Here is an 18,700-nt window from a genome sequence, read left to right as displayed (position 1 = left end):
GACAGTGGAAAACTCTTTTTTAATAACGCATTGCTCGAGGAAGAAGCAATATGTCAAAGATATCGGTGAAGGAAGAAAAACGCTTTTACGGCAATGAGATATTGGCAGACTTTCAAGCTCGTGAAAAGGCGATCCTTAAGGAAAAGGAATCTGTGCCAACCGACGTTCCGAATCACGTTGGCATGCAAACTATTAATGCAAAGTCTGATACCGGAAAGTACTTTGTAGAATTCGCGAGTACCTCTTCTATACACGGTTTGAATCACTTGGTGGCACCGAATCGACATCCAGTCGAGAAGTATATACAAATCAATCTTATATTTAAGATAACATTAACACACTCTGACGATCGAAATAATCCTCTAACATTTCTTGCAAGATTTTTAGCTGTGCTTTTCATCCTCGCTGCCCTGTTGTCTTTAATCTTCTTGTCGATCATCTTCTGGGAACGATACCAAAATAATGCAACAGTAATCGTGGTGGATAACAATCGTGAACAGTTTAAGCCCCAAAAGCCGGCCCTGTTTATTTGTCCAGTGCCGAATATAGAGGAAAGCAAGATTCCAGGAGTATTTGAAAAGTAAGATTTTATGTAGTTGAATGAATTTTTAGAGATTACCACGTGTCTCTTGTTCGTATAGATACGGCATCGAGAACACTCCGGAAGCGATAAACTTCTTCACCTTTCTGGCCAACGTGAATTACGAGAACATGTCGCAGACACCTCTGTTCGACAAAGTTCCCTCGGAGAAATGGTTGGAGATTCTTCACGATTTACGAAAGGATTTTCCTTCAAATATCCTCAAGGAAAATGATCGTTACGAGAACTGGGTGATAACAGAAAGAGGCTTGTGTTTAGCCACTAGAAGCGTCTTCAGCGGTTACGCTACCCTAGAGTTGGTATTTGCTTAAACTTCGTTCTACAAAGATTCATTTGATTCGTTATTAGCACAGATGCAATTCTCTTTATACTTCTTCTACAAGGTATTGGAAAACCAACAACGAAAGCATTGTTACCCTGCCAATTGATCCAAATAAGCTACCGCATTACGACGGTAAGGATGATGGAGCTCAAGAATCTATTGCTGTAGAAAATACAGCCTTGGTATGATCGCGTTTCTACATCGTTGAAAGATAACTTATACTCTCATTTTATCCTCCACAAATTTCTTGTACCAGTTCGGTGCGTGTGATCCTTTAGAAATAATAACGTATAACACTCCAATGAAATGGATACGATCAAAAGTGTTGCAACGGGCGACCCTGTCGATATCCGGGATCAGGGCGATGCCAAACGTCAAAGAACTTCATATCCATCAAAGAAAGTGCAAAGTCTATAGCGATGGTGGCTTGAAAACGTGGCCAATATACACGATGAACAGGTGCACGATCGAATGCAGGATGAACGTGATACAGCATCGTTGTAAATGTCGTCCACACTTTGCTAGACCCCAAGGTATTCGATTAATCAATCGTTACACGAATAATAAAAGAAAAATAAAAGAATTCTTTTGTAGAAGGTGTGAATACTTGCAATGCTACCCAACTTCGATGCATCGGTGGTATAACGAGGCACCTTTTCCTATATAAATATCCACCTCTTTCTTGCGACTGCCTTCCGAAATGCAATATCGGCTTTTATCTGATCAGAAGCACTGAAATAAGCGAATTGTAATGTATCAAAAATGAATTCTTATGAAATGGATAAATAAAATAATTATTTGATCATTTTAGATCCGACACACCGACAAATTTATCAATTATAACTTTGATCATCGAATTTCCTCAAGTAATTTACAATCGACTGATGTTCTATGGATTCTCTGATTTTTTAAGTACGTATTTATGAATATAATAAGAAACAATATATGTATACCTTATTAGAATGAAAGGAATAAATGTATTCTAGCTGGCGTGGGCGGAGCTGCAGGATTGTATCTTGGAGCTAGCGTATTATCTTTCGTCGAAATCTTTTATTACGCTACATTTCACATCTATTTTTATATAAAACAGATGAGAAGGAAGCATAAAAGAAGTAAAACGATTAATTTATCCTAATAATCTGAAAAATGTACAAGACAGAAATGTTCGAAATACATGATAAAAGGAGTATTTAAAAAATATTGTTTATTGCAAAACAAGTTCTTCTCGACGGGACAGGAGGTAAAATAAATATCATCACATACATACACTGTACACGCGACACGTCACGACCGTGTTATGATTGTACATCGATTTTACAAGGGGAATTAGATGTATCGTTTCAACGAATACCTCTAGTTTTGATTCAACTTTCTTGGATCGAGACGATCAATCGTAAGACTAGCTAAAAGGACGCTAAAATGTCACCAAACGGAGTTCCAGGTTCCTTTGCTGCTGCTTCGAATGTTTCCACGAAAGCTTTCCTTTGAGTTTCCTTAGCTAACTGATAAAAAATAAAAATATCCTATTAATATCGTGAAGTTTGTTTAACAATTATCAACCTTATTCTAGAAACACACTTATACCTTGTGATAAAAATCAGAAGCAGCGATGCAGAGTATTTTTTTATCCTCGTATTCGTATTTACCGATTCTTGATTGAACATACGGAAATCTGATTAGAACGCGTTAAGGAAATTTTCGGCAAACAAATGAAATAATTGAAAATGATTTATAACGAGAAAGGATACAAGGCTCTCAGCCAATGATTCGTGGAGGAGCTGATAAAGAAACAAGACAAACACCAGGTTGACATCGTCACTGGTAAACTTTGAATAAAATTTGGCAGACTGAACACGACCCAGTCTTGAAGCAATTCCATTTGAGCGCAAGTACACGCTCTTTCGCAAACCTACAAAAAGCAATTATATACGAATATTTAACGATTCAACGATCTTTCCATTTCCATATGGAATGTACGAACTTTAAAAACCACAGCAGAAAGTAGCCGTGGATGAGGCTGTTGAGGAGATAGAAATTCTCCTATGACTTTGGTTAAAATTTCAGACGGCGGGAAGAAATCTCCAAGCACACCGGACAGAACCGTGCACAAAAGTTCCACCTCCATCGAGTGTCCCCGCCTGATCTTGTCAAAAATCGCGGAAGTTCGTTCTATCGATCGAACCAATGCTTCTGGTTCTGCGTCTGGTAATGGTTCCTCTACTTCTGGTTGATTCAATCTGTCGGCTGCTTCCGTGTACATGCAAGTCAGCAACAATTGTAACGCGGGTATCGACAACACAGGACTTGGTTGTTTCAAACGATCTATCGCAACCTTAACTATTTGCTCGGCGACTTTTCCGACCACGCTTTTCGTCGCCACGAGTCGTTCGAGGCCCTGTCGAACGTATCATAATTACGTAACTAAATATAAATGAATAGACTCTCGATAAATAAATAGGATACCTGTAAAAGCGTTTGATGCAAGCTGGAGGAGATATTTTGGGAGGAGAGTAAAGTGAGAACCAGTTCAAGAACGGCTGGAGCCTCAGTGTCCGGTGGAGTGTCCTCTGCGTGTTCCAGCAGGAAGAACACCAAGGCCCACATCACTCCTTGATGCTCTTCGCTTTGATTCAACACCCTTGATTCAAGAAACGGTTGTTAATAAAAGAAAGAAAAAAAGAAATTTGTGATGGAAGTTTGAATAGCACACCCATTCGAATCTTGAGCATCCAGATGCTTCTGTATGTATTCAATTGCCAAAGGGTGTATGATGTTCATCGTTTCCTCGCAATTAGCAAGCACAGCGCTTTGCAACAAATATAATGACCCATGAAGAGCGGACACTCTTGCTGGCAAGAAACCTGACTTAAGATTTAGATCTACCAAACGTTTCACTTTGTCCAATGTTTCAAAGTCCTTAAAAATAGAAGAAGAGTTATAATTGATTCTTAAACATCAATTTACTTAATTAAAGACAAATTACGTACTAATGGTGTTAGCACAGCAGCAGCCTTGCACACAGATACCACCAAGTACTGATGTAGAATCACATTTTCAGTAGGATGAATCCTGGACATCTCCAAGCAGGTGTCCAGCATCCATTGATACTGACCTCTCTCCACGAACAGTTCTGAAATCGCTAGAATAGACTTGACGACTTCCGTGAGCAATTGTATAGGTGTATTTGCTTGTGGGGACATCCAGGATGTGTAAAGCTCTACCAAGAAACGAAGACAGGAATCTAGATCGAGCGAGGCGGACATCAACGCGTCGTTTCGTCTGTTCTTCAAGTCGAGGACAGAGGCGTTCAGCTTGTCTTCGTACAGGTTACACGAGGACCATAGATAAGGAACTGAAAGCTGACTGTAAGCGTATTTGTTCGAGCTTGCAACTCGTTCCACGTTTCCTCGACAAAAGATGTGATCCATGCTGAGAGCACCGATCGTCTCCGAGTCGTTCATACATTCGTATTTCCACGCGAGCAGGTCCTGAATCGCGTACAACTTTTGCGAGCTTATTTTATGAACAGAAAGCTGAGGATCCCTGGGATGATGGATCAATGTGCTGGCCCTTGGATTACCAGGGTAGGGAAGAAGCAAAGTCTGCAACAGTAATCTCGTGATGGCTTGCACAGCCAGACTACTCGCCTGAATCAACGCTGGGATCTCCTCGGACTGGAGACTTTCGTTCTGCAAAAGATTCAGCACTCCCAACAACGCCATCCATATCTCCTCAAATTGCAACCGAGATATCCAGCCCAGCAGATTTATTCGGTAAATGAACTGCTCGAGGATCTCTACCTCCTGTAAGAAATTCGACTCGGACGGCAATAACGGGAAGAAACACTTGGTTGGACCAGAACCCACCACGTTCCAATTATGCTTCCAAACCAACGGTGGTGTTAAAACGTAAGAATTGACCAGCGGTTGCCGACTTACGCTTACAATTAAATCTTGTATCGTGTTGAACAAATAACGAGGAATATTCTTCGACGATCCCTCGCTTTGACACTGCTCTAACCAGGCAACCAGCGCTGCCATTCTAAAGCAAGCGCGAGCAAAATCTTTGCTGCTTTCGTCCTCGAATGCTGGCTCTAAAGCACGCGAGTCTATGATCGGCAAACCGTCTATCATCGTTAGCAGATGTTTCACCGTCCTGGTTAACGAAGCAGTAGCGCTACAAACCCACGAATACTTGCTGTTGTCCCAGAAGATTTTATCCGGGCCGGGATGCTTCATGATCTCCGAGGCGCAGCTTAACGCCACCTCCATGTCCTTAGGTCTAAGCTTTCTCGCGTTTATCTCGTCGCAATGCAACATCCAGTGGGTCAATTCCAAACACAAAATCGCGAATTTCGCGAGATCCTCTTCAGACTTCCTGTCTATCTTCGCCAAATTGTATTTCACCAGTTTTGCCAGTGTTTTCACGTACACTCGTACGGCTGGTATCAACATGAAAAGTATATCCCAGTAAATGGGCTCGTTTAGAAGCTCGTCGAGTCGAATCGAGTACTTCAACCCCTTCGAATTGGCATTTGGCTGGCCAGGATCGTAAACTTGATGAGGTTTCGGCATTAATTCGGTGACGTAGCGAACGTGTTCCAATAAACGCTGCTTCGCAGCACCGTACAGGGGGCTGGTCTCGAAATTAAAGTCCTTCTCGTTCTGTTTTAATCCGAACTCTAATTTTTGGCACTTTTCAACGCTCGTCCGTACGCCTAATATTATACACGCTTTCAAGATCGTGATATTGAATTCCTTCGAAGAGAGAATACTGAGAGAATCTTCGAAATCCAAGTCCTTCAACAACTGCGCCGTCTCCGATGGATTGTAACTGGAAATCGGATTGCAACATCGCAATTTCACCTGGGACAAGAACCAATTTCGATCCAGTTGAATACTCTTCACTGTGGATGGATTAAATGGTCTACACTGATCGAGTTCCAGAGGAGAGAGATCGTAATATTGTACGCCTAATTTGTTCAGTAAACTGACCAATCCTCCGTGTTTCTTAGCGAGCCTAGTCGACTGTAAGATCTCCATGATCTTCGCAAAATCGTCTTTCGAAAGCTGCTTCGTCACGTCCTCGGCAGAAGTGGTCAGCAGAATTTCTACCCTTCGACTGGCTATTTTTGCTGCCATTCTGGACAGAGCTAGATATCTCGTGGACAGTAATCTTGGTATCAACGTAAATAGAACCGCTCCGCTTTGGGAATGATGGGCACCTTCGATGCACTGCAACAATCGCTTGACGAAACTAGGTTGAGATAGATCTGTACACTTTGTAGCGATCGCTTGCACCAACAATCCACTGGCTGCTGGATTTCTGTGGATGGCCGCTGTCAGCAGATCTCTGACGGGAGATTCGATGGCATTGTTCACCGTTTCCACGGTGTGGTTCACCAACAGCCACGTCAGTGGCTCGGCGTCGCTCAAGTTCTCGCAAACGTAATCGCAGAATAATATAATGCCACCTTTTCTGATGATCTGAATGTTAATACTAGTGGCATGGTCGCTAGAACAGTTCTTCTGGTCGGTAGAGGAACAGTGGACCGCATACTCCGAACGACGAGTGCCCAATATCTTTGACCAAAAAGTCATCTCGTTGTATCCCAACAGAATCATTAGATAAGCCCACTGACAAGTCAACGTCGGGCACCTGTGTCCAATGTTGAGCATCAAATAATTTAAATCACCGATTGGTAGCTTCTCTTCTTCAGGGACATTTCGGCCTTGAATCATTTGTATAGCCGCGTTTGCAACTTTGCAGTGACTTCCAGATTCGAACATGTGAATGCACAATTGAAGAAAGAACGCCAATTGATGGACCAAATAGTAGTCGTTCTCTATAGACTCGGAGAAACCGACGTATGGATCTTTACGTTTATGATCAACCAACCCAAGGAGATCGTAAACCTTCGAACCTGTCAAGCTGATCACTTTGAATATGAATCTAGCTAGTATCTTTTCGGGCGGAACCTGGTCAGATTGGAAGCCTAAAACGTGAAGAGGATCCATAGTCCGTGAAGAGGATTCTGCAAGAAGAAACGACTGTGATAACTCGGCCATATTTGCGCTCAGGTCGGAGAGTCGTGCTAGCATTGCCTCCTCTTTAGCGCAGGCAATCAAAGATAGTAAGACCACGTTAACCATTCCTAGCCATCGTTTCAACTTCAAGGTGGAAGCTTCCAATGAATCGGGTGTAACTAAAAGTACCTTTAGAAGAGGATCAACTGGTCTGAAGACTGTAGGGGAAATAGCTGCGAATAGTTTAACCAAAGCTACGTGAGCTTTCTCCGACTCTATTCGAATTTTTCCAGACGCTAACATGGGCAGGACGGAATCCATTGTCGATCTGGACCATCTTCTCCACTTTTCTTCGCCGTTACCGTCACCGCTAAATCTAGACTCCGTCAAACACAGTGCGAGCAGTTCGATGATTTGATAATACTCCACCAGTCGTAAAAGCATCGAGATTAAAACTTCTCTCGTTGTCTCCAACTCTCTCTGTTCTATCGGGCTCGAACTTGCGTTTCGTATCAGAAACACATCCTCGACCACCGGAGCTAAAGCTGGAATACAATGGGTAAGCGCTGCTTGACCACTCGCCATCAGACCGTCGCAGAGTTGAATTATTTTTGGAACTCCTATTATGGTTTTTGAATGATTCTTTTCGTACGACAGGTGCACCAAGAAATTGAAGATCTTTGGTAAAAGATCCTCCGTCTGTTGTACGTGACCTTCTTCGATAAACTCGAATTGCTTCAGTACAAATCCAATGAATATTCTGTCAGAGTCCAACAAGCAGTAATTAACTCTCAATTGGACTAGTTGACTAAGCAGCATCAGTACTTGACACTGTAACGACACGCTACTCGTTACGGTGTACTGTTTCAAAGATTTGATGACCATCGGTTCAAAAAGACGAATGAACGAGGCTACTGAAGTTTTCTGGTCGGATGAATGGGCTAAATTTTTGAAGACCGAAGAAAATTTTCTATCACCTTTCCTACGAAGCAGTCCCACCCACCTGAAATAAAAGAACTCTACTGAATAAACTGTAATAGTTTACATCGATGTTAGGGAACACAAACTCACCCAGTTTCCGGTTCATTTTCACCTCTGCAATTGTTACCCATAGACTTGATTGTATCTGCCATCTGTCTCGCAGGATTTTGAAAGCAATGATTGTAAAATCCTCTAAGATCATCTCGAAACAGAATCATTTTATCCGTGTTTTTCTGCACATCTAACTCGTTCCATTGCGCACATACGTTCGTACTGAATAAACATTTCAACAATTGCTGAACGCACTGAACTGTCGCAGTTGGTGAGAGTACCACGGTACTCTGTAGATAATACAAAATCTCTTCTGCGATTTGGGCCACTTCGTTTAGAGATATGATTTCGAGAATTTGCGAGAGCACGTCTAAGATTGCATTCAACAAAGACAAATACATTTCACTTGCATGCGGCTCGAGAGTGGCTAAGTAATTTAAGTGCGCTGCTTTAAGGATTTCGTACATTCTCATGTAATGAGGTATCAATGTAAACGTTCCCATTTGCTCTTTTCCAAATTTCAAACTTCCAATCTTCTCTCCCTTTTCTTTCGATTTCGATTCAATAATCGTTATCTTCTTCTTCGGGGATAACGTTTGCGTGGTTGACGAAGATGGTAATATTGTTTTTGTACTGCTTTGCGTCAATTGTACATCCTCGATTATATGAACAAATATGTTTAATACTCTTGTAACGTGCACTAGTAACAATTCTATTTGTTTATCCTTGAATGTACCCCATGTTTTAGTTGGATCGTTAGGTTTGAAATTGCAAAAAGCTAGACCTGATGCGAGATTCCCAGCTAGAAGAATCAAATGTTTATGCGTCGACAAATCCAAACTTATAGGAGACGACAACAGCAAGGGTAAAGCTAAAGATAAAAGACTATTGCTAACGGTCGATGGTATCGCGTCACTTGCGAATGTTGATTCGCTAATATCTAGTCGACTACCACTCTTTTTGTGGGACCTTTTTAACAATGTCTTTGGTGAAATACAATCCCATCCCCTAATGTACACTGTAGTAGTGTACACATCGCTCAAATGGTACAGAGCTTCGCAACAACCGTACACTAAATACTTTGATGACTGTACTCCCAGAATCTCAGCCAACATGTTCACTATAACGGATAAAGAGTATTCTACGTTCGGACGATAATTCGCTGCATTACTAGAATTTAAAGATGCAAATGGTTGCATAGAAGTATTTAGAAACAACTTTTGTTTTTCCTGACAAGAAGATAATTCTACAGAGCTTTTGCTCACAGCACTTAAAAATTGTTCGGTGTATTGCACAGCTTTTCTTGTGACAACATCTTCCTGAGGCTGTTGAAAATATAACAAAGGAACACTCCTAAAAAATAAGGCAAATGTTATTTAAAAGAAGTAAGACTTAACGTTTAAATTATGCAAATTTTAATGAATCTTACTTGACAATAGCATCTGATGCTGCGTGTCTAATTCTCTGATCTTGATCACCTAATAGCGTCATAATAACATCGATAAAATGTTCTTGGAACATTGATCCACCAGTTATATGTTCTATAGTAACGTACGATATCTCACTCAGTAGTTCTACTAATTTAATTTTTACGAGAAAATATGGATTTTTTACTAGTTGAGGTAATGCAGTTAACACGGTAATTCCGTGTTTATTGTCAACAGATTCAAGCAACTCTGGCAGACACAAACTAAATGCTGTTAGCGTTTGTCGACAGGTAGTAGCAGAATCATCTTCTAATCCCTGTTTTGTAAAACAATATATGAATAAAAACTTCTTTATGATAATATATATTATAAATACTTGTATGTAACGATATAAAAAATTTACCTTTAAAAGTAGTTTAATTAAATTATCTAATGAGATGACTTCATGTACTTTCTTATTCGAAATATCTTTTTCAAAACTGTTAAAAGATCCACCATACTGAGTATACACGGATTTTAAAAATGTACCAATAATAATTGATATATTACCCCTAATTTGAGGATCTGAATGATTTGCAAACAATAAGATATCTGTTATCATTTGTTCATTTTCGATGGATTTTGATTCTTTAGCAACAGGAATTAAAAACAAATTTGGGCAAAGTTTTAAGATATAAGCGACGCAATTTAAAGCAAGAGATTTTACACTAACACGAAAATATTTATCTGGCATTACACGACCAGCATAGCCGGTTAAGAGAAAAGATGATACCAAATAACGACAACAAAATTTTAGAGGTATGTCGGAATCTGTAAAACTTCCGACGTCAATTTCTCGTTGCGAGAAATCCAAAGAAAGTTTTTTAGGAGACGCAATGGACGAAGCAATTTCTTCTGAACAATCTACTTCCTTCGCTTCGTTTTGTAAACTTGAATAAATTTTCTCTGATTTCCCTATTTCACTTCCTACGTCACTGCCTTCTTCGATGGCTTCGTCTAAAATAGAAATGATTATAAATAAATGACTTTCATCAAGATATTCCGTACGTTTTATATTTTTATCTTACTATCGATAACTCCAATCTTCAAGCCACTGTAATTTTCCAAAATTTTTCCTTTCATTTCTATAATATTATTTGAACATTCCTTTTGGGTTTGTGAATTTTGTGCCAATGGAGGTACAGTTTCAGAATCTAATATCCATTTTTCTATCTTTGGATTTATCTCGGGAATATCAGAATCAAGTAAATGTAAATTAAATTCGGGATTTTCTCCGCAAGCTATAGTAGTACTAGAAGTACTCATTTGGCTTAATGATAATACAGTTTCATCTTGATTTAACGCTATTCTGCTATGCGATATACCTTGTTTGGATAACAATACGGATACCAAAGCTTTTGGAGGTGATTTTAAAAGCTGAGTTAAAGTTTCTAAAACAGCATTTATAACATTATGATCAAAGTGCCATTTTGTGTAATGTAAACATAGTTCATAAACTTGTAACAAGCTATCTGTTTGTACTGAATCATCATCTTCAAGTTCTGAGGGTTTACATAGGTGTGGTAAAATTATTCTTATGCATCCAAATGTACCAATAATAGCCGCTACACGACCCTCCTCTTCGCATATAGGGACTATAACACCTATGATTAGATAATATTTAATTAAAAAAGTACTTTGATTGTATATGCACAACATTTAAGAAATATATACCTAAAAGATGTTTCAGTACATAATTTAAAAAGAATTGTGGCTTACGACAATTCAGACATGTTGCAAGAATCATGTTTGCAGCAGCTCTACGGAAAGCTGCTTGTACTGAAGATACATTTCCAAAAAATGCTTTCAACAATGTCTACAAGAATATAAATATCAGCTTATAGATATATTATTAAGTATTATTCATTACCTTCACATCATTATCTGTCATAAATGGCCCTAATGCTTTCATAATCAATGGCAATGATTGTGATAATGTTTCAATTACAGATTCTTCAGAACGACGAGCAATACAGATTATGCATGGTATTAAGTTAGAAACATATGCTTTTCCTCTTGTAGGGCGAATCATGTGGCTAAGAAGTCCAAACCTCCAGAGAGCAGCTCTTAGGGTTCTAGCTGGTCCATTCCTTTTTATTTCATTATAAAGTTCTATTTGTACCTTAACAACATTACTGTCAGCCATTGCCTAATGAACAAAAAAAAACTATTAGGCAAAACATTAGTAACATCATTATAACTGCTATCAAAAATGATAAAATATAAAATCTATACCCTTATAATCTTATTCAAGGTTTCATCTGCTACCATCCTGACATCAGATTCGTCATCATTACACAATTTTAATAACGTTTCAATTGAAAGACTAAGAACTTGAGGAAATTTGGATGCTAGTTTGACACTTGGAGAACACATTCCTTCTGCTATTGTCATGCAACATGCTAATTTATCTTTCCTGAGATTGAAAAAGAAAACAGATTAAATTGTTGGATATACTGAATGTACAACTTGTAAACTGTTTAATTGTTATTAAATAAAAAGAACCATTTATTGGTATACCTTGTATTCAAATCTGACAAAACATTATTTGATTCCTGAGTTGACTTTAAAGCTTCTATAGCTTTTAACACGTTATTTAAAGTTGCCATTTTGTTAAAATATTTGTTCCTCGCTGTTCATAAATTAAATTATTACATTTTGATAACGTAGGCCAAATTTATGACAGACACAATATACCTATTAAACTACATGCCGCTCAGTACCATATTTATTTTGTGATTCAAACGTCAGGTTGGAAGCTTATTAGTAACAGGGATTCAGTTTTACAAGAGAACGGAGCATAAAGAGCAAATCAAACGCTTAATATGTATTCGCCATTATCTTCAAAAGAAACGGTCGCTACCTAGATGTCATCCTTATCGTTTTGTAATGAAAAATTAAGATATTCTGATTGAATAGAGAGGTTGAAATTCGTTTAGAGATTTGATAATGACATTGTAACAAAAGATACGTAATTTGTGAGTCTTAATTCTTAATTTTTCTTATTAAATCCCATAAATGTATGTGAATACTGATCAAGTATAAGCCATGAAAAATATTTGTACATATAGAGCTATACATTTTCTTAAATGAGCTTTGAATAAAGTTTATGGATGAAGTGAGCGAGTTTCGACTTCTTTCATAACATACGCTGCCGATAGAAGAAATATATATGGATAGCGTGCAAGAAGTATTTTGCATTAAAATGTCAACATATTAAAAATATATCGGAATAGTTTCATATTTTATTCGTTAATAAAACGTAACGTAACCTATTACTTAGATAGTATGATTTTTACAATGACTGAATTAGTTAACTTAAGAACAGTGATATCCACACCAAAAGAAAGGTATTTTATTAACTAGATAGTATATGTTAGAGAAATTGGATTAATTATTTTTTAATGTTTCTGTACTATCAATTTATTGTTGCAGAATCCTTAACAATTTCTGGATGTTTAAATATGCCAGGTTGTGCAGCAGTTGGCTGCAACAATCGTAGTGAAAAGGGTTATATTATGAAATGTTTTCCCCGTAATCCAAACCTTAGAAAAATTTGGCAAGAACGCGTTGCTAGAGCTGATTGGGAACCATCAAATAATTCATTCCTTTGTCATGTACACTTTCAACCTCAGGAGTGGTCTATAACACAAAGTGGAAGAATCAGATTGAAAAAAAATGCAGTTCCTTCTATATTTACTGTAACATCTACCAGAAAATCTCCTAAGAAAAGAATTAAAATATTTAATAATACAGAGGAAAAGCAAAGTGAATATAATACAAAATATATGGAAAATGATATTGAGGATTCAACTATAGAACATTTAGAAGAAAAGAATTTAAATTTTCAAAATATTGAGGAACCATCTGTGGAATCTGTTAAAAGCAACTTTGAATCCATGAATAGATGCACAGAAAGAGTAGAAAAGCAAGAGGGAGAAAAAAGTACTAAAATTGTTCTTCAGCAAGAAAATATCAAAATGATTTCAGAAGATAATCTTGCTGATGCTAGCGATCTAGCAAAGCAAGATAATCCTGAAGTACATTTAAATGATGATAAGAAAGAAGTTGAATTGTCTTTGATGGTTAATAAGGCTGAAACTTTTCAAATACCAACTGTTATTGTGAAAGAAGAAGTTAAATTAGAAGTTATGGATCATGTTGAATTTGAGGATAGTTATGATGAAATAGAAGAAAAATTAAAACAGATCTGTGATGGTGGATCTACAGAAGATGAAAACTATAAGAATAAAGGAAAAAAAGCAATGATTAAAGACTGCAAGGAGAATGAAAATGAAGAAATGATAGATAAAAATCATGAACTTAATAATGACGAACGTAAAGTTTCTTCACCTCTTAATACAAATCATGATTTCCCAACCAAAAATGAGGATGGACGTGTATTTACTCGTAAGGAAGAAAATGTTGAAATCATTTTTGGTACAGAAAGTGGAGACGAAAAATTGTCAGCATCTCAAGTCACATCGAAAATTGCTAAAATCGATAATAATGCTTTGGGGTCTGATGAAGTAATCTCTATGAAAAACGATAAAAACTTGGTGAAAGATACAGAGAAGAATGTTGACATAGAGGAGAATTTTACGAAAGATGAAGTACATGTAATACCAAATATAAGAGCAGCAATGAAACGTAAAAGAAAAACTAGAGAGGAAATAATGAGATCAATAAAAAAATCAATTAGAAGTACCTCTGATCAAGATATTAATTCCTCAAGCAATAGCGAGTTATCTGACACTATGGAACAGGAAACTGAAGTTAGAAATAAATTATCCTTGTCCCCGGAGAGAATAAATGGTGGAAGTAAAGAAAATGACACAGAAACTGGAACAGCTAAGTTTGTTATCAAAGTAACCGGTGATCCTGATGATGTAACTGAAATAATTGAAGAATTATCGTCTAATACGATAGGAACACAGGCGGCCCAAAAATTTAGTACTCTTTACAAGAATGAAGAGAATAATGCACTAGTTACATCTGTTATAACAGTACTGTCACCTAAAAACTTCAAAGAAATTGTTTATAGCGATCTCAGTAGTCCATTGACAAAAGATGATTATGTATCCTCGGATAAGAATGGATCAGTCATGAATCATTGTTCTTGTGCAAGAAAAGAGCTTGCAAATTTAAATTCTGTTCCTAATTCTAGAATATGTCATTCTTCGTGTTTCAAGCATACGTGTTCCGACGAGGAAGAAGGAAACCAAATAAAGATTAATTCTCCATTGCAGAACTGTACGCACAATGCTCAAACTTTAGAGAACAATGTTGGGCGTGTTCCTTCGGATTATGAAGAACTGTTAGAAAGGATACAAATTCAAGAGAATGTGATTTCAAAATTAACTGACCAATTGATTATCTATAAAGAATTAGAAAATAGTATGCGAAATAAAAGTATTGGACAAGAACTGCAAAGTAGAGAGTCAGAAGCTGCTAGAATTAATACGAGATCGAGTAACATACAGTCTTCGATGCTTAGTAAAAAGAATTTAGAATCTAAACAAAGATTGATAGAAGATTTATCAAACAGGGTAAACTATTTTGAGGAGATGAATAAGAAATTAATGAAGACAGTAACATTGGAATCTCAACAAAAGAGAAAACTTGAGGGGCAACTTAAGCAGAAAGACAATAGGATTAAGGAGCTTAACTGGAAGCTAGAGAAAGCTTCAAAGTATCTTGAAAGAGCAGAGAAAAACACAAATACATACAGAAGGAAAATGTTAAATATGCAAACTGTAATGAGAAGGAGGAAACTCCTAGACGAAAAAATGAGTAAGTTTAATGAAATATTAATTGATAGCTCTAAACAAGAGTTCTCGGGAAAAGCTTTAGCTATGGCAGCAGATATTCGAAAAGTTTGTGGAAGAAATGGTTATGATAAATTACTTTCTTATGGTTTTCCATTACCGCCATTACCAGCTTTACGAAAAGGAGTTCTTAACGAAAATTTTACAGATCATAATAAAAGTGATGTGGATGAAACACCAAATTCTTCTACAAAGTTAAGCATTAAAATAGAAAAAGCACACGATGTAAATAACGAATCTGAAACTGATGAAAAAAACATAGAACTTTCTGATTCAGTAATTAAAACAACTGAATATGAAGGTGCAGAAACTGTAACAGGAACTGTTCAAGATATTTTCGATGAAAATAATGATGGTGATGATTTTAGTACAAATGAACTGAGAGAACATTTCATTTTACAGCTAAACGCGGTTATGTAGCCTTAATTTTGTAAACATACCATTGTTCTAGCAACAATTATATATTGTATATACGTACAATAATATTTCATGCTTTCAGGTTGAATGTAAATATGTACATGTACAGACATTATTATATGTGTAATGTAAACGATTACATTAATTAGTCGGTTACAGTATTAAATCATTATTAATAAACAGATTTTTTTACAATAGATTAGGATAACCATATGAAATTCTTTTTAGTGAAATAAAGATTGTCGCTCAGTTCCAACTGGGCGACAATCCTAACATGTACATATATTTTAGTACTGAAATACGGAAATCAATTCGCTACAAATTTAAGAGAAAAAAAATGAAATAATTAGATTATGCTGAAACTAATTAAAAAAAAATTAATAATGTAATAATATTTTTGAGTATACACGTAATTTAAGTACCATTTAATTACTTAATGCACTTACTACTCAAAACATTTATACTATACTGCATAAAATTATTCATATGTAAGTAATCCAGTAAAAGTATAAGTTATAAAAAATTGTTTTATTTACTTTATTAAATATATGCAAAGCAGAAGAGGTAAAGAAAACTATCAAGTAAATATAATAGATCATATATATATATATATGTATGTATATACATATATTTTTTCCTTTCAATACACTTTCGTTTGTGTAATTACAATCCAGTGGCAGATTTATTATTGACCTTTTTTTTCTCCTTAGACTTCCCATCTTTTGATCCAACCACTTTATCACATTCACACCACGGTGTGCTCGATTTATCACACATTAAAGAAATATTAAGGACGGTTAATGACGTGTCCCCAATAGTCATTTTAATTGTACCTAATATTTTATAAGAAACGTTATTTAAGCCGGTTTGGCGATCTCGTTTCCTAGTAACTTCGCGTTGATTATAACATTTAATCATATCTCGTTTCCTATGATTTCTATCATGTATATGCCTGAAATTTATATATTAATAATTGGTATTTACTTTACAAATACTATTGAACTTTTGTTCATAAAAATATATAAACTAATGTAATAGATATCATACTTGAATGTATTATGTGTTCCAGTAGATATATTTTGTGGCCTTGTGACTATTAATCCAGCTTCTTTCAATCTAACATAGAATTCATCATCTTCAAGGCCCCATCCCCAATATTTGTTAGACATTCCATTTACTTGTATAAAATGTTCTCTGTAAGAGTTTTTTTTTTTCGTTATTATCATTTGTATAATAGTTTAAATATATTGAATTATAAAAGTTATTATAATAAGAACCTTTTAATCAGTAATATTCCCCCAATAAACGTGGGGTAATGATATCTAGGATGTAATTCTGGAGAAGATACATGGTGAGGGCCCTTGCTAGGAAATGAATATGATAACTCATTGTTTAATGGTAGTAAATCTACATCATGTATAGCTATGTAATCAAAAGCTTTGTTAATTTCAAGAAAGCCTACATTTATAAGAGAGGCTCTATTGAATCTAAACCTATCCACCTGTGAACATAAAGAATATTACTATTCAATCTTAATCCTATTTTATTAATAATTATATCAGAGCAAAAGAATACCTGATTTAGTATAAATATATGATAATCTATATTTTGTTTATCTAAGAATTTCTTCAAATGGGGAGCAAAGATTAATAGTTCTTCAAAACGATCTCTAAATGGCACAAGTACAGCTAAATGATGTACTGACTTTTTATAAGCTTTATCATCATTATTTTCTTGTTTAAAATTGTTATAATGACTTGATTGAGTAGTTACTTCACATTTGCATTCATCTAAAATAATAAAAACTTAAAATATTTTCTTAATCATTAATAGTCCACATTTAGAGAATATAAGCTCTTACCAATACTTATTGGTGCAATACTTATCAAACATGAAATAATAAATGTGATCAGAATGCAAGCAAATATATATTTAAATTTTATACTCTTCCAAACAACTTCCATGCCTAATAACAAGTATGTAAGTAGAATATGTTAAGTTCAGAAGTAGATAAACTTTTCATTGAACAGTCTTACAAAGATTTAACAATGTTATAACATTGTTCTACTTCAAGAAAACTAGTAAAACATTTGCATATTTTCTAAGCTTGTATTTAATTTACAATTGATCAATTAATAAAATTAATGCAAATCGTATTACATTTTACGTATCTCAAAATTACCGCGGCTTCGATGTGTAAGTCATACACAAAAATGAGATACTTGTGATATATACAATTTCATTTTCAGATACTGTTTTTTAAATTAAGTATTTGAATAAATTTTTCGATTGATTTTTATTTAACAAGACCTTTTTTGGCTTGCCAAATATTCATCGGTCACTGGACCGAAAAGAATACGTTCCTTATACCAAACACACATATTTTCTGATCGCTTATACTCATAATTATGACACACGTTGAAACTTAATTCATGCATCATCGACATTCACCGTTGCTTAATTAAATTTGCAACAATCATTTATGATATGGCACTAACAATTAAATAGTTTAAAGAATGAACAGTACCACCAGTGGTCACGGATACTACAAGACTTAATGGTATAAGGATTTTGGGGTTCATAGAATCCCTGGTTGGGTTTCTTGCACTAAGAATGTGTTTCATATTCTAATACTAACCACTAATTACAGATACAAAAAGACTAAAAATGCCTTTGTTCTCAAGGGATCATGATTTTGGGAATCCTAAAAACCCCGAGACGAGGTTTGCACAAAACGGAAAAATGATTGAAATAATTGTTTGACGAACTTGTATTATAAAAAGACCGCCCAAAATTTTTATAATTCGACCGTCGCACCATCTATACACAAACGGCTCAAACTACTCAACAAGTTATCGATCGAGATTTTTTTATTTTTTTTATTTTAAACACCTTCGGCCCTACACGGGCCTATAAAGGGCCTATAAAGGACCTGTGTGGGGCCTCAGGTGTTTAAAATAAAAAAAAAAAATCTCGATCGATCACTTGTTGAGTAGTTTGAGCCGTTT

At 36.0% G+C, this 18,700-nt stretch overlaps 4 protein-coding genes across 5 annotated transcripts; 2 read left to right on the top strand and 2 right to left on the bottom strand.

The window, feature by feature from the left end:
* Positions 1-4: 4 nt before the first annotated feature.
* LOC114875323 (pickpocket protein 19-like) lies at positions 5-2,058 on the top strand. The gene is made up of 8 exons (XM_029185475.2): positions 5-298; positions 380-580; positions 642-896; positions 985-1,105; positions 1,180-1,456; positions 1,518-1,671; positions 1,735-1,835; positions 1,910-2,058. Exons 1-8 carry the CDS (start codon positions 51-53, stop codon positions 2,056-2,058), a joined length of 1,506 nt encoding a protein of 501 aa, XP_029041308.1. The 5' UTR covers positions 5-50.
* Positions 2,059-2,110: 52 nt separating this feature from the next.
* LOC114875319 (huntingtin) lies at positions 2,111-12,235 on the bottom strand. Its single transcript, XM_046286786.1, has 16 exons — positions 12,145-12,235; positions 11,968-12,079; positions 11,683-11,863; positions 11,318-11,596; positions 11,122-11,263; positions 10,476-11,051; positions 9,812-10,404; positions 9,411-9,724; positions 8,021-9,334; positions 3,911-7,952; positions 3,634-3,839; positions 3,387-3,561; positions 2,905-3,318; positions 2,672-2,832; positions 2,508-2,595; positions 2,111-2,425 (listed from the first exon to the last, which is right to left on the bottom strand). Exons 2-16 carry the CDS (start codon positions 12,054-12,056, stop codon positions 2,327-2,329), a joined length of 8,673 nt encoding a protein of 2,890 aa, XP_046142742.1. The 5' UTR covers positions 12,057-12,079; positions 12,145-12,235; the 3' UTR covers positions 2,111-2,326.
* Positions 12,236-12,315: 80 nt separating this feature from the next.
* Positions 12,316-16,361, top strand: LOC114875320 (putative leucine-rich repeat-containing protein DDB_G0290503). The gene is made up of 2 exons (XM_029185472.2): positions 12,316-12,797; positions 12,883-16,361. The coding sequence occupies exon 2, from the start codon at positions 12,912-12,914 to the stop codon at positions 15,693-15,695; it is 2,784 nt and encodes a 927-aa protein (XP_029041305.1). The 5' UTR covers positions 12,316-12,797; positions 12,883-12,911; the 3' UTR covers positions 15,696-16,361.
* On the bottom strand, positions 16,202-18,238 carry LOC114875322 (beta-1,4-galactosyltransferase 7). 2 transcript variants are annotated; one of them, XM_029185474.2, is made up of 6 exons: positions 17,853-18,238; positions 17,554-17,658; positions 17,268-17,482; positions 16,970-17,193; positions 16,740-16,886; positions 16,202-16,644 (listed from the first exon to the last, which is right to left on the bottom strand). In XM_029185474.2, exons 2-6 carry the CDS (start codon positions 17,654-17,656, stop codon positions 16,356-16,358), a joined length of 978 nt encoding a protein of 325 aa, XP_029041307.1. In that variant the 5' UTR covers positions 17,657-17,658; positions 17,853-18,238; the 3' UTR covers positions 16,202-16,355. The 2 variants fall into 2 exon arrangements, with proteins under 2 accessions (XP_029041307.1, XP_029041306.1); XM_029185473.2 differs by having other exon boundaries at positions 17,554-18,238.
* Positions 18,239-18,700: the final 462 nt, after the last annotated feature.

The sequence above is a fragment of the Osmia bicornis genome, chromosome 8, assembly GCF_907164935.1.
Source record: "Osmia bicornis bicornis chromosome 8, iOsmBic2.1, whole genome shotgun sequence".
Taxonomy (NCBI): Eukaryota; Metazoa; Arthropoda; class Insecta; order Hymenoptera; family Megachilidae; genus Osmia; species Osmia bicornis.
This window is presented reverse-complemented; position numbering and strand designations above follow the sequence as displayed.